At 42.2% G+C, this 16,180-nt stretch overlaps 1 protein-coding gene across 1 annotated transcript in view; it reads left to right on the top strand.

Annotated features, from left to right (window-relative positions):
* LOC137383600 (endonuclease/exonuclease/phosphatase family domain-containing protein 1-like) overlaps positions 1-15,474 on the top strand; it is a 182,937-nt gene extending 167,463 nt beyond the window's left edge. The window contains 3 exon segments of the mRNA XM_068056759.1: positions 2,247-2,373; positions 9,286-9,480; positions 14,764-15,474. Coding sequence (XP_067912860.1) covers positions 2,247-2,373; positions 9,286-9,480; positions 14,764-14,963 — 522 coding nt within the window. The 3' untranslated portion in view covers positions 14,964-15,474.
* The last annotated feature ends 706 nt before the right edge of the window (positions 15,475-16,180 follow it).

The following is a 16,180-nucleotide window of genomic DNA, read 5'->3' as shown; positions in this document are numbered from 1 at the left end:
ATTCCTTGTGGCAGCAAGTTCCACATACTATCATCACACTCTGCCTAAAGACGTTTCTCTTGAATTCCATATTAGATTTATTGGTGACTGTCTTGCATTTATGACCCCTAGTTTTGAACTTGCCCACAAATGGAAACATTTCTCTACATTTACCCTATCAAATCCCTTCATAATTTTAAGACTTCTATTAGGCCACCCCCTCAGTCTGCTCGTTCCTGAAGAAAACAGTCCCAGCTGTTTAGTTCCTGATAGTTATAATATCTCTGTTCTAGTATTATTCATTTAAATCAGCCTTGCCCCTCCTCCAGTGCCTCTATATCCTTTTTGTAATCTGGAAAGAACTGTGCACAGTACTAAGTGTGGTCTAACCAAGGTACTGGAAGAGATAAGTCTTTAATGCTACGGAAAACGATGTGACCATAACCTATATAAACCCAACAGAGGGCTCCAACTAGTGCAAAAGTTGGCAGGAAGCTTTAAAAAATGAAAATTGTATGCGATAATACTTTCATTGGTATGATAAGCAAATGCACTGCCTGCTTTGGGTCTATGCCACACATACAACCCAACAACCTGCTGCCACAGACCGTTCACTCAGTGTGTCCACTTGTTTGAGGTGTCTGGGGATCGTTAGTGCCTTTAAAGCCATACCCACTTCCTGCAAGAGACAGTGGTGTGGGAGGAGAAAATATTTGGCTTCCGACCTGTAATTCTCATTGCCTGAAAAACACACCAGTGAAGGATGATAACTGTTTCAGGCTGTGACCATCGACCTAATGACGGCATGATTCCCTAGCTAGCCTCGGCTGACAGCTAAAGTAACTTACTGATTAGTGAGTGGGTGAAGTTGCTCTCATAATTGCTTGTAGCACGTGGAACCATTTTGTTCCTAATCCTAATTTTAGTAATTTTGCAGCATTGGGGGGAGAAAAAGTGCAGATATTTAAACTTTATTTTAATCACTCTTTACCCTGTTGCAGTAAAGGGTTTGCTACAAAATACGGAAAGGATTTGCATATATTTTTTTATTTAGAGATACAGCACTGAAACAGGCCCTTCGGCCCATCAAGTCTGTGCCGACCAACAACCACCCATTTATACAAACCCTACAGTAATTCCATATTCCCTACCACCTACCTACACTAGGGGCAATTTACAATGGCCAATTTACCTATCAACCTGCAAGTCTTTTGGCTGTGGGAGGAAACTGGAGCACCTGGCGAAAACCCATGCAGTCACGGAGAACTTGCAAACTCTGCACAGGCAGTACCCAGAATTGAACCCGGGTCGCTGGAGCTGTGAGGCTGCGGTGCTAACCACTGCGCCACTGTGCCACCCTAATATACCACCTTTTACAACCTCAGGACATCACAAGGAGCTTTGCAGCCATTGAAGTACATTTTGAAGTGTAGTCACCTTTGTCCCACACACAGTAATGAGATAAGGGACTAGACAATCCTGTTTTTTTTTTAATGATGTTGGTTGAGGGATAAACATTACTCATTAAACATTAATAACTTACCTTTTTTTCGAAATGGTACCATGGAATCTCTTGCATCTATCTGAGAGGTCAAACTGGGCCTTGGTTTAACATCTTGCCCAAAAAACGGCATCTCCAATTGTGAAGTGCTCCCCCAGTACTGCAGTGAAGCATCAGCCTAGATTTTGTGGCACATTTTTGGAGTAGGATGTGAACCCATATCATTCTCACTTAGGCAAGAGTATTGTCAACTGAGCTTTTATGTTATGAGAGGAAAGATAATTCAAGTCCTCAAAGTTATTTTTCTGTGCTTGTATGTAAATTTATTAGGATTCTTTTGGTATTACATACTGGATTTGTCTTACTATAAGCTCCTTATACAGAAATGTTTATAGAAGTGACCCATATTCAGTGTTTGTTTTCTTTCAGCTTTTCATAAGGTTGCCAACCCTGGTTGGATGTATTCCTGGAGGTTTCATCACATCACCTCTCACCCTCCAATTTCCTCACCCAGTCACACAGCCTTTTACCATCTTCAGTACTTTTATAACTAATTAACAAAAGTGTTCAAAGAAAATGAAAAATACACTATTTTTGTCAAAATGCCTGTGATTTTTTTTTCCTGCAGTGATGCCCACAGCTGTGTACTGGAGATTAATCTTTTACTCCTGTAGACCTCGGGATATGCCTGAGGGTTGGCAACCCTAGCTATTCAGTGCTTCCTTGTATTGGGTCCCATTCTGTTACTACATGCATTTCTCTGCAGGTTGGAGCAATCAATGTTACCCTGGTAAATATCCATCTGAAAGGAGCAGTCCATATGGGAGACAAAACTCACACTGACCGCCACAATGTCTCGCTGTTTACAGACACTCTTCAGGAAACCCTGAAAGGTAAAGCACTGCACTCGTTACAAAAACAACCTCCCTCGTGTAATTTCTCTCAGAATAATTTCTCATGAGTATTCTGGGTCATGGTGCAGCAGCAAGTTGGGACTGTACAAGTGTTACTTGTTTTTCAACTCCTTCCTCTCCTATCTTGAGGATGTTTATTCACGACACTGGAGTTGGTCCCTATCGATTCCTTTCCACCTTCCTGTACTGGCCAACCAATCATGGTGGGAGGAACAAAATGCAAATCTTGGGACAAGAATGTTATGTTAGATACCACAAATTTGTCAGTCAATACATGGGTAATAATTCTGTGGTTTTTAGTTAACTTTAACTGGCTGTTAACATTGCATCAACTTTGAAGGATTATGGCAGAACCCAGGGCAGTTGCATTGAGATTAATGCTTGAAAAGCAGTGTTTGTAGAGGTTATTTACTGATGTACAAAGCTGCTGTATCCTGCATTAGCCATTGTCTAAAATTGATCTAATTTATCTTTTAAATACGGTGTAAAAAATTGATTACACCAATTGCTACCTTTTAATTTGAAGATCAGTGGTTCTCCCTGGTGTCCTGGCCAATATTTATCCCTCAACCAACATCACCAAAACAGATAATCTGGTTATTATCACATTGCTTTTTGTGCGAACTTGCTGTGCTCATATTGGCTGCTACATTTTAGCAGTGACTACACTTTTAAAATACTTTGTTAGCAGTAAACTGCTTTGGGGGAGGCCCTGAGGTTGGGAAAGGCGTGATAGAAATGCAAGTTTTTTACAGGCTTGTGATAACTTCAACAGCCACTATGTCCAACATTACATTATTTGCAAAGTAAGAAAAATACTGGAGTACACGAGCCCCCCCATTGGAGGACTCGAGTTGGAAATGTAAGATTATTTTTCTTGTGGGAATATTGGATGGCCTACTGTCCCAGAAAATTGATATTTAGTAGGTCATTTGTTGTGTTTTCTAGTTTTTTGGATCAGCTGTAGTTTCGCCTTTCAAGCCAAAAATCATTTGACTTGGAAGATTCCAAATATTTTAAAGATGAAAAGAAAATATTTGTCACATTTCACTACATGGACTCCAGTTCCTGCCATTGGAATTTAACCCCAAAGAGGCAATGTTGGCTTTTGTTAATTTTTTTTCTCAACTTAATTAACACAATCATAGAACACACAATTGTACAGCATTGAAGGAGGCCATTCAGCCCATTGTTCCTGCGCTGATTCTGTGGTAGAGCTATCCAATTAGTCCTACTCTGTCACTCTTTCCCCATAACACTGCAACTTTTTCCCCTTCAAATATTTATCCGACTCCCTTTATGTTAATATAGAATCTGCTTCCACTACTCTTTCAGGCAGTACATTTGGATCATTATTCTCTTTTTAAAAAAAAAAAGTTTCCTTATGCCACCTCTGGTTCTTTTGTTAATCACCTTAAATCTATGTCCTCTGGTACCTTGTCGTCTGCCACTGGAAGCAGTTTCTGTTTATTTACTCTATCAAAATTGTTCATGATTTTCAACATCTCTATCAAATCTCCCCGTAACCTTCTCTGCTCTAAGCGAAGAACCCCAGCTTTTTCCAGTCTCTCAACATAACTGAAGTCCCTCATCCCTGGTACCATTCTAGCAAATCTCTTCTGCTCTCCAAAGTCTTGACATCCTTCCTAAAGTTTAGTGTTCAGAATTGAACACAGTTCTCCAGCTGAGGCCTAACCAGTATTTTATTAAGGTTTAGCATAATTTCCTTGCTTTTGTATTCTATTCCTGTATTAAATAAAGCCAGAGATTCCTTTTTTTTTAATAGTGTTCTCAACTTGTCCCGAAACCTTCAAGATGCTCAGGGCTCTCTCTTCCTGCACCCCTTTTAAAATTGAATCATTTACGTTCTATTGACTCTCCTTATTCTTCCTTCCAAAATGCATTTACACTTTTCTGCTTTAAATTTCATCTGCCATGCGTCTGTCCATTCACCAGTCAATGTCCCCCTCATTGTTTATTACGTTTCTGAGTTTTGTGTCATCTTTAAACTTTGAAGTTATGCCCTGTATACCTTAGTCCAAGTGATTGGTGTAAATCAGTAAGAGCAGTATTCCCAATACCGACTCCTGGGAAACACCACTGTATGCTTCTCTCCAATCTGAAAAACAGCTGTTACCAGTACTCTTCTTTCTGTCCCTTCATAAATTTTGTATCCATATTACCACTGTCCTTTCAATCCCACGAGCTTTAATTTTGCTAAGAAATCTCATTTTGTGATACTTTGTCAAATGCTTTTGAAAGTCCATATGCACAACATCAACTGCACTACCTTCACATCAACCCTCTCTGTTATTTCATCAAAGAGCCCAATCAAGTTAGTCAAACATGATTTGCCTTTAACAAATACATGCTGACTTCCATTTATTAGTTGATACTTTTCCAAGTGCCAATTAATTTTGGATTATTGTCTGTAAAGATTTCCCAGCACCAACCATAGGCTGACTGTATTTGCCCAGGTTCACCCTTCCCCTTTTTTGAACATCAGTGTAATATTTACAATCCTCCAGTCATCTGGTGCTGCTCTCATACCAAAGGAGGACTGGAAAAATGTAGCCAGAGCCTTCAGAATTTCAGCCCTTACTTCCTTCAGTAACCTAGTATGTATCCCATCTAGATAGGATGACTTTTCTACTTTGAGGACAACCAGTCTTTACCATAACTCCTCTTCATCTTTTTTTTTGCATCCAATATCACAACCAACTCCTCCTTTACTGCTTCATTGGCAGCATCCTCTTCATTTTTCAGTTACTGTTGTGCCTACCAATTTTTCATTCCAATCCAGATCGTTTTTCAACTCACTGAAGTTAGCTCTCCTCCAGTTCACTATTTTTATGCTTAATTGTTCTTTGTCCTTATCCATAACTATTCTAAACCTAATGATATTTATGATCGCTGTTCCCCAAATGTTCCCCCATTGAAACATACTCCACTTGCCCCACTTCATTCCCCAAAACTAGATCCAAAACTACTTCCATCCTTGTTAAGCTGGAAACACACCAATCAAGAGCGATCTCTTATATACATTTCAGGAATTCCTCACCCTTTATGCACATTACACTGTTACTCTCCCAGTCTATATTAGGAGAATTAAGTTCCCCATTATTAGTACTCTGTTGTTCTTGCATCTTTCTATAATTTGCCTGAAAATTTGCTCCTCTCTTTCCTTCACATTATTTGGTGGCCTATATACCCAGTAGTGTAATAGTTCCTCTAGTGTTCTTTAATTCTAACCAAATGGATTCTGTCTCTAGCCCCTTAACTACATCATCCCTCTCTAATGCTATAATAGCTTCTTTAATCAATACTGCCACCTCCCTCCTTTCTTTCCTTCTCTGTCTTTCCTGAATACCTTGTAGCGAGGAATATTAAGTTCCCAATCCTCTCCTTCTTTGAGCCAGGTCTTTGTTACTGCCACTACATCATAGCCTGATGTGGCGACTTGTGTTTACGGCTCACCAGTCTTATTTACCACCCTGCATGCATTTCCACACATGCGCTCCAAACCCATCTTAGACTGCCTCACATTTGCCCCTCTGCCTGATTCCCTTTTTCTGAACTACTCTTCATTCTAGTGCTATTTGTCTCACCCAGTCCTCTCTGCACCTTGTTTCCCCTCTCTAATGTTTCATCCTGGTGCCCATCTGTGCCAAATTAGTTTAAACCCTCCCCCAGGGCTCTAGTTAACCTACCCACAAGGACATCGGTCCCAGCCCTGTTGAGGTGCAACCTATCCACCTTGAACAATTCCCTCCTGCCCAAGAACTGGTCCTAATGCCTCAGGAATTTGAAGTCCTCCCTCCTGCTCTGTTTCTCCAGCCATGTTTATCCGGTCTTATCCTACTTCCCCACTATACCCCTCCCCCATCCCCTCTCCTCAGTGACCTCTTTTACCCTGGCTCCAGGAGGGCAATGCACCATGCGGGACTCACGGTGGTTACAGAAACGCCCTGACTATCGAATCCCTTCTGATCACTGCATTGCTAAAAGGTACTGTGCCCCTATGCAGTTATTTTCCCCAGAGTGCTGTGGATGTGCTCCACATTGTACTTCCCTGAGATGTTGTCACCCTCACCAGTATTCAGCACTGAAAACTAGTTTGAGTGTGACACACTGTCAGAAGATTCCTACACTGCCTGCCTCTTCCTACCCTGCAGATGGCCAACTACTGGGTAGCTGCAGGATGACCACATCTCCAGGAAATGCTCAGTCTCCCATATACCCTGCTGTGACTCCAGCTGCTGCTCCAGCTCAGAAATCCTGATCAAAGTTTGAGCATCTGCAGGCACTCACTGCTCACGTGGTGCTCCAGGACACGTGAAGCATCATGGTGTTCTCACACAGGGCAGGAATTACAGGCAACAGGTCTCAACTGTCGCATCATTTTACTTAAAAGTCTACATATAATTTTAAATAATATATATATATTTCTTTTTAGGTTAGTATTCTTGTGTTCTTATTTATTCAATTATTTATGCATACCAGAATTTCATTTAACATAGTTTGGATCCCTTTAATGTTGGTATCCTCTACTTAGTTAATTTAAATTTTATCCCCTTAGATCTAATTAATGACTCTGATTTATATGTTTACTTATTTACTATTGCCTCTTGGTTTAAAGTACTTGGCTCCACCTTCCCACCCCCCCCAAACCCCCGGCAGCAAATTCCCATTACCACTCTGTATAGCAGATTCATCCAGCTCTATGCACAGCTTTGTGCATCGGCAGATACCTCTTTAATATAAAGGCAAAATACTCCAGATGTTGGAAATCTGAAATATCAACAGAAAATGTTTAATTTTAAAATGCGCATCCTTATTTTCAAATCCCTCCATGGCCTTGCTGCTCCCTATCTCCAATCTACTCCAGCTCTACAACCCTGCAAGATCTCTGAACTCCTCTGATTCCGGCCTTTTGTGCATCCCTGATTTTAATTGCCCCACCATTAGCAGCCCTGCCTTCAGCTGTCTAGACCCTAAGCTCTGAAATTCCCTCCCTAAACTTTTCTGCCTCTTTACCTCTTTCCTCCTTTAAGATGCTTCTTAAAATCTACCTCTTTGACCAAGCTTTCAGTCATCTGCCCTAATATCTCCTTATGTGGCTCAATGTCAGATATTGCTAGATATGCTTGTGAAGCACCTTGAGATGTTTTACGATGCTAAAGGTGCCGTATAAATGCAAGTTTAAATGCGGATTCCCAGAGCAGCACCTCTTATTTGGAGGAAGTGAGAGGAGTCGATAGAGAAGTTGTTCAATGTAAGAACAACTTCAGCCAGGTGGAGGAGGATGGTGGCAGGTGGGAATTGGTCAGGCCTCCCTTCAAGGAAGAAACGGAGCACTCAGGCCATCCTAGTTGGGGATGGAGGTATAAAGGGACTGGACTTCCATGGTGAAAAGGAGATGGCTGGGGCCAAGAAACTGTTAATTTGCAGATGGCGTCAGAAGAGACTGGATAAGGGGAGAAAACATTGTCGAGATAGGAAGAAAAAGGTTCCATGGGGAAAGGATGGGCTGCAATTATGGGTCTTGCAGGGCAGTCCTGTTTGTGGATCTTGGAAAGAAAGTAGAAGTGGGCTGTCCAGGGTTAGGAGACTGACACTGGAGGCAGTGGAAGTTGTGGGCTGTGCTGAGGGGAGCAAACTCCAGAGGAAATAAGGTCAGTGATGGTCTGGGGCTTCTAATATACACCTTTTTCAAAACCCACGAGCTATAACTGGTCAGTCAACTTGCAGCCACAATAATTAACTCCTAGACAGGGACCCAGTTCCAATGATTGGCTGTTAACTGTCACTGCCTTGTAGTTTTAAACTAAAGTTTTAAAAGTATCATTGCTTTGCTATTTTAAGATTAGTTCGAAACTAATCCTGATTAAATACGCAGTATTCTATTGGATTTAATTACATCTGTTCACAAACATCTAAACATTAGTTTTTTAAAAAATTCATACGGTGGATTCAATCTGCTCAACAGCAGCCAAAGAACTTGGTTTGCAGCAAACTTGTGAACGGCGCAGCTATATTGAGTAGCTGCTTTCCCAGTGTCCTCTGCCATTAGAGCATTGCATAGACCAAACAAATCTCCTGTACTGAATTACATGCAAGCTGCCAACAGCCATCGTTTTCAGGTCCTCCCCTTTAGCAGACTCCCCTTACAAAGTTTATTTGTCAGTCCGGGAAGGCCATTGTATTTACCTCATGCTGTGAACACCATTTCTTTGGTACTGAATCCTGAGACAAAACCAGACTCTTTGAAAGAATGAAAAACACAACCTCGAGATATCCCCAAGTGCTTTACAGTCAATGAAGTACTTTTGAAGCGTAGTCGCAGTTGTTTGTAACCTTCAGCTCAGCTTGAAATCCCATATCTTGTCAATTACTAAGATTGCTTACTTCCATCTCTGCAACTCTGGCCACCTCTGTCCCTACTGCAGCCCTCTCTGTTCCTTAAGCACTTCTGGATGACGACTCTTCGCTGGCCTCCTGTCCTATCTTATTAGATTCAACTAGTTCAAAAGTCCTCTGCTCGTGTCCTGTCCTGCACTGCCTCTCTGGCATCTTTGGAGATTTTATTTTTGGTAAGAGGACAATGACATTCCATCAAGTCAGAATGACTAAAGAACCAGTTTGTTCCTTCAGACCAGTAGCAGGGAAAAGTATGCATCTCCTAAAGCTTCTGTTGTGAAAAAAAAAATAGTTGTATTGAGTCAAAGTCAAATTCATATTCCGTGGTAGCTTTGAGCAGCTGAATTCAGATACATGTTGATTCAACTCTGGATTAAAACTGTTCCCTTGTGACTGACTATGAGCCTGGTCTCCTCTTGATATGTTTAATGACAGTACCTCTGAATTGGTAATGATCTGTTTCATTTTCAGGTGAAAAGGACATTGTGATTTTAGGGGACTTCAACCTGTCACCTGACGTGAATGATTTTGACCTCCTACGAAAAGAGAAGTTTCTTCACTGTGTTCCAGCCAATACTTTCACAAACATTAGCACTAAGAACCCTCAGGGTTCAAAGTCTACAGACAATATCTGGATCAGTCACTCACTCAAGAAGACATATTCAGGTACGCATTAGATCTGTGGCAGATATATGAATGGTACATTTTGTCCCATTCTTTTGAAGTAAAACTTGGGCAAATCATAAGATAGACTTCGCATTAAATTGTTTAAATCCCCTTTCCAACAAGTTTTTATTCATTCATGGGATCTGGGCATTGCTGGTCAGGCCAGCATTTATTGCCCATCCCTAATTGCCCTTGAGAAGGTGGTGGTGAGCTGCGTTCTTGAACTGCTGCAGTCCATGTGGGGTAGGTACACCCACAGTGCTGTTAGGAAGGGAGTTCCAGGATTTTGACTCAGCGACTGTGAAAGAATGGCGATATACTTCCTAGTAAGGATGGTGTGTGACTTGGAGGGGAACTTACAGGTGGTGGTGTTCCCATGCATTTGCTGCCCTTGTCTTTCTAGTTGGTAGAGGTCACAGGTTTGGAAGGTGCTGTCTAAGGAGCCTTGCTGCGTTGCTGCAGTGCATCTTGTAGATGGTACACACTGCTGCCACTGTGCGTCGGTGGTGGAGGGAGTGAATGTTTGTGGATGGGGTGCCAATCAAGCGGGCTGCTTTGTCCTGGATGGTGTCGAGCTTCTTGAGTGCTGTTGGAGCTGCACCCATCCAGGCAAGTGGAGAGTATTCCATCACACTCCTGACTTGTGCCTTGCAGATGGTGGACAGGCTTTGGGGAGTCAGGAGGTGAGTTACTCGTCGCAGGATTCCTAGCCTCTGACTTGGTGTTGTAACCACAGTATTTATATGGCTACTCCAGTTCAGTTTCTAGTCAATGATAAGCCCCCCCTCCAAGGATATTGCTAGTGGGTGATTCAGCAATGGTAATGCCATTGAGTGTCAAAGGGAGATGGTTAGATTCTCTCTTCTTGGAGATGGTCATTGCCTGGCACTTGTGTAGCGTGAATGTTACTTGCCACTTATCAGCCCAAGCCTGGATATTGTCCAGGTCTTGCTGCATTTTTACACAGACTGCTTCAGTATCTGAGGAGTTGTGAATGGTGCTGAACATTGTGCAATCATCAGCGAACATCCCCACTTCTGATCTTATGATTGAAGGAAGGCCATTGATGAAGCAGCTGAAGATGGTTCGGCCCAGGACACTACCCTGAGGAACTCCTGCAGTGATGTCCTAGAGCTGAGATGATCAACCTCCAACAACCACAACCGTCTTCCTTTGTGCTAGGTATGACTTCAACCAGTGGAGAATTTTCCCCCTGATTCCCATTGACCTCAGTTTTGCTAGGGCTCCTTGATGCCATACTCAGTCAAATGCTGCCTTGATATCAAGGGCAGTCACTCTCACCTCACTTCTTGAGTTCAGCACTTTTGTCCATGTTTGAACCAAGGCTGTAATGAGGTTAGGAGCTGAATGGCCCTGGCGGAGCCCAAACAGAGCGTCACTGAGCAGGTTATTGCTAAGCAAGTGCTGCTTAATGGCACTGTTGATGACACCTTCCATCACTTTACTGATGATTGAGAGTAGGCTGATGGGGCAGTAATTGGCCGGGTTGGACTTGTCCTGCTTTTTGCATACAGGACATACCTGGGCAATTTTCCACATTGCAGGGTAGATGCCAGTGTTGTAGCTGTACTGGAACAGCTTGGCTAGGGGCGTGGCAAATTCTGGAGCACAGGTCTTCAGTACCATTGCTGGAATATTGTCAGGGCCCATAGCCTTTGCAGTATCCAGTGCCTTCAGTCGTTTCTTGATATCACGCGGAGTGAATCGAATTGGCTGAAGTCTGGCATCTGTGATGCTGGGGACTTCAGGAGGAGGCTGAGATGGATCATCAACTCGGCACTTCTGGCTGAAGATTGTTGCAAATGCTTCAGCCTTGTCTTTCGCACTGATGTGCTGGGCTCCCCCATCATTGAGGATAGGGATATTTGTGGAGCCACCTCCTCCAGTTAGTTGTTTAATTGTCCACCACCATTCACGGCTGGATGTGGCAGGACTGCAAAGCTTAGATCTGATCCGTTGGTTATGGGATCACTTAGCGCTCTCTATCACATGCTGCTTATGCAGTTTGGCACGCAGATAGTCCTGTGTTGTAGCTTCACCAGGTTGACACCTCATCTTGAGGTATGTCTGGTGCTGCTCCTGGCATGCCCTCCTGCACTTTTCATTGAACCAGGTCTCCTGGCTTGACGATAATGGTAGAGTGGTGGATATGCCGGGCCATGAGGTTGCAGATTGTGGTTGAGTACAATTCTGCTGCTGCTGATGGCCCACAGCGCCTCATGGATGCCCAGTTTTGCATTGCTATATCTGTTCGAAATCTATTCCATTTAGCACGGTTGCAGTGCCACACAACACAATGGAGGGTATCGTCAATGTGAAGGCAGGACATCGTCTCCACTAGGACTGTGTAGTGGCCAGCTCGGTCAGTAGTGATGCTACTGAGTCACTCGGTGATGGATATTGAAGTCCCCCACCCAGTGTACATTCTGTGCCCTTGCCACCCTCAGTGCTTCCTCCAAGTGGTGTTCAACATGGCGGAGTACTGACTCATCAGCTGAGGGAGGGTGGTAGGTGGTAATTAGCAGGAGGTTTTCTTGTCCATGTTTGATCTAATGCCATCAGACTTCATGGGGTCCAGAGTTGATGTTGAGGACTCCCAGGACAGCTCCCTCCCGCCTATATACCACTGTGCCGCCACTTCCGCTGGGTCTATCCTGCCGGTGGGACAGGACATACCCAGGGATGGTGATGGTGGTGTCTGGGACATTGTCTGTAAGGTATGATTCTGTGAGTATGACTGTCTGGCTGTTGCTTGACTAGTCCGTGGGACAGCTCTCCCAACTTTGGCACAAGCCCCCAGATGTTAGTCAGGAGGACTTTGCAGGGTCGACATGGCTAGGTTTGCCGTTGTCATTTCCAGTGCCTAGGTAGATGCTGGGTGGTCCGTCCGGTTTCATTCTTTTTTTATTGACTTCGTAGCTGTTAGATACAACTGAGTGGCTTGCTAGACCATTTCAGAGGGCAATTAAGAGTCAACCACATTGTTGTGGGTCTGGAGTCACATGTAGGCCAGACCAGGTAAGGACAGCAGATTTCCTTCCCTAAAGGACATTAGTGAACCAGATGGGTTTTTACAACAATCGACAATGGTTTCATGGCCATCATTAGACTAACTTTTTAATTCCAGATTTATTAATTGAATTCAAATTTCACCTTCTGCTGTGGTGGGATTCGAACCCATGTCCCAAGAGCAATACCCTGGGTCTCTGAGTTACTAGTCCAGTGACAATACCACTACGCCACTGCCTCCCACTAAGGGCACTGCTGACATGATGGTATGTAGTGGCATTTGGTGGCCTGGATTATATGGACCAGTGTTCAGCATTCTATTTGGCATGCAAATATTGCACGAGAATGGAATATTTCTATCCTCTTAAACAATTCCAGTCACCTTTCTCTTTACTTAAAGGCATGACCAAGAAATCTATAATATACTAAGAATCTTGTATCTCTGTGCATTTCCAGATTGGAAGCCTTGGTGTTCTCAACTTTTCCCATTTATAAATTCCTGTGTGTATATTTATGATGGAAATCGCCTATGTAAACTTGTCACACTCTAATTACACCCTGCCAGAGGTGGTGTAGAACCACAGTTGGGCATCTCAAAGCTCCTCAGCTTGTACTGCAAAGAAAATCCTTTGCTCCAAACAACTCTACTTCCCAAATTGTACAGCATTCTGCTATTTAACTATAAGTATTTAATATAAAAAAGAATGAAAGGAAGGACAAAATGTGTGACTTTAAAATAAGGGTCTGAATTACATCTGTGTGCCCTGGACCATTTAGCCCCTGCTTTACTTCAGGTTTAGACTTGGTCTTCACTCCCTATGTGCAGTGCTACTATCGATGGATATGTTCCCCAGTGCTGGTCAAAGTGTTCATAACATCGTTTTATCCACTATTTCAAACACAAGAATTAAGAATTTCTTCCCAGAACTTTTTTTCTTTTAAAAAAAATTTATGCAACTTTTGCAAAAACAAAACTAGATTCTTCAAAGTATTATGTGGTGCCCCTTACTAATGAGGCGCTGGCCTTGCTAACCAGAATCTACTGTCGCTAGCTGCTGCCTACCACCTCACCCATAAAGCCCATTATTTACTTATGATCCCAAACAATTCTCGCACTTAAAGGGTTAAATTATGAGGACCAATTATTTGAACCTGGACTGTATTCCTTTGAGACTGTTTAGGGGTCTGAGAGAGGTGTTTGAAATGTTAAAAGGATTCAATTGGGTAGATAAAGAGACACACTTTCCTCTGGTCGAGGAATCAATGAGGGGCGTAATCTTAAAATTAGAGCTGGACCATTTAGGAAGGAGGTCAGGAAGTACTTATTCCCACAAAAGGTGATAGAAATCAGACTGTGGGTGCTGGAACAATTAGAGCTTTCAAGCCTATGATCAATAGATTTTTGTTACATAAGGGTACTTAGGGATATGAAGCTACATTGTGTAAATGATGTTGAGGTGTCAATGAGCCATGAATGGCAGAACAGGCTCAAAGGGCTGAGTCAGCTGTTCCTGTGTCTGTGTTCGACAGGGGTTTCACAGATGAGCCCGATCTTGTCCTTACTTGACATCCACACCACATGTGTTTTCCAGCAGGGAGGACTATTCAATTAGCAAGAATCCAGATGATTATTTATTCACCTCCTCCTCTCACTAGGAGCATTGGCAGCATCCTCCTTTCTCCCATCCTTCGCTGCAAAGATTATTTTACTGATAGATTTCAGATATACCCACTGTAATGAAAGGGTGGGTAAACGACAAGTACTTGTATTTATGTAACACGTTTAATGGAGTAAAACATCTCTAGGTGCTTCACAGGGCTGTTATCAGCTAAAAATTGGCATTGAGCCACATGAGATATTAAGACAAGTGACTAAAAACTTGGTCAAAGAGGTAGATTTTGAGGAACTTCTTAAAGAAGTAAAGAGAATTGGAGTGGTGGAGAGGTTCAGGCAATTCATGTCCCTCCATATTATCTGCTATAGTATGTTGTCTTGAGACTAAATGGTGCAAAAGCAGCTTCAGCTATTTGAGCTCAATTTTATTTGTGTTTTGAATTTTTCTGCCTTTGACAAGGACTCTAATTTTTTAAGCTTTATATTTTTTACAATATTATTGCATTGCCACACATCACATGCTATTATGCCAGTTTTTTTTGAAAAAAAGGCTTTTTTTCTCCATCTCTGCAGCTCCCTTGTGTGTGGTTTGCTTTCCTAAATCTGTTTTCAATGTTTTTTTTACCCCTGCTACTCAGGTCATTGGGCTGTTGTTAGGGAAGGTCTCACCAACCCCTGGATTCCTGACAGTTGGTCGTGGGGTGGAGTTGCGTCTGATCACTGCCCATTGTGGGCAGAGTTCTACGTAGAGAAAGACTTGGATAGAAAAGTGCCGTTTGGAAATGGCAGCGCAGTGACTGTTGAGCAAGCAGATGGGAGCACAAAGGACGAGCGGTGACACGGCAACGGTATACAACAGTTATTGGACGTTTTTTACTGAATAGTTATTCTTCTTTGACGGCCGTGAGTGACTGAATGTGAAAGAATCTAATCTGCCTTTTAACGATTAACTTTTGGTTGTGTTGTGATTTATTTCTGCTGCAATTAAGTACTTTTTAAAATTGAGTATAGAGTCAATTGTTTTTTGGTGGGGCTTGCTGGAAAGAGGAGACTTTTTAAATGGAAGGAATCATGCCAAATGAAGTGGCAATTTAACAGTACATTATTAAAGTACTTTGTTTTGAAAAGAAGAATGGCATTTAGTTTCTTCCTCCTCTCCCTCCACCTCAAACATCTTCAAAATACTGCACTATTTTCATTCAATACCACTGACGTAGCTTGAATTCAGAAGCTAAACATGAAAGCTACAGCTGCTGCTGGCATTTTGTGCTTTGGGTAACACAAGTGAAAAGGTTGGATTTGTACATAAACTACCTAAAATAGTAATAAAGATTTTATTTTATGAACAATTTTCCCTTTTGCACAGAACTTTAGGATATATTTGTTCCTATTCTGGTATTAGCAATATAATAAGAAAAATAGATTCTATTTGTACTGAGCTTGCGATGGTACAGTACTTTTTGACAGTGAATATGTTTGGTACGCTAAAATTGCACTGTTGCACATAAGTAGTACACTGCTGGTGTGGCAAACCTACATTTTGCCTGAACCCAAGGAGTTAAAAGGGAAGAATCTGTGTTCTGCAGTAAAATGGTGTCAGCACAGTGCAGCCACATCCACAGTCCAAAACTCGAGCATTGGCTGTCTCCTGTAGGCCTGTGACTAGAATACCAAAATGGTACCATTTATGACTGTTACTATAATTAAAATCTGTAATATGAGACTGTATGTTACTCTGAAATTGTTTAAAGAGCTAATAAATTTAACAGATGTGAGCAAATTGTTGATGCACCTGTCATTGTTAAAGGTATATAGATGATTAAAGTACTTCTCTAGATGCTCATTACAATACATTAACATTCAAATACTGCAGTGACATCTTATTTTCTCTGGAAAAAGAAAGTCCATTCCTTGTCTTGTGTAACCCGACATCAACAATTCAGTGTAATTCAGCATGTGTTGTGAACCGTATAGGTTATTGATGCAGCCAGAAAAGGCGAGTGTCATTATTTTATACCAGATATATTAAAGGAAAGAGCTTTAGTAGAAAGGGAT

This window comes from Heterodontus francisci, chromosome 2 (genome assembly GCF_036365525.1).
Source record: "Heterodontus francisci isolate sHetFra1 chromosome 2, sHetFra1.hap1, whole genome shotgun sequence".
NCBI lineage: Eukaryota > Metazoa > Chordata > Chondrichthyes > Heterodontiformes > Heterodontidae > Heterodontus > Heterodontus francisci.
The sequence above is the reverse complement of the archived record's forward strand: the minus strand, read 5'-3'. Positions and strand labels throughout refer to the sequence as shown.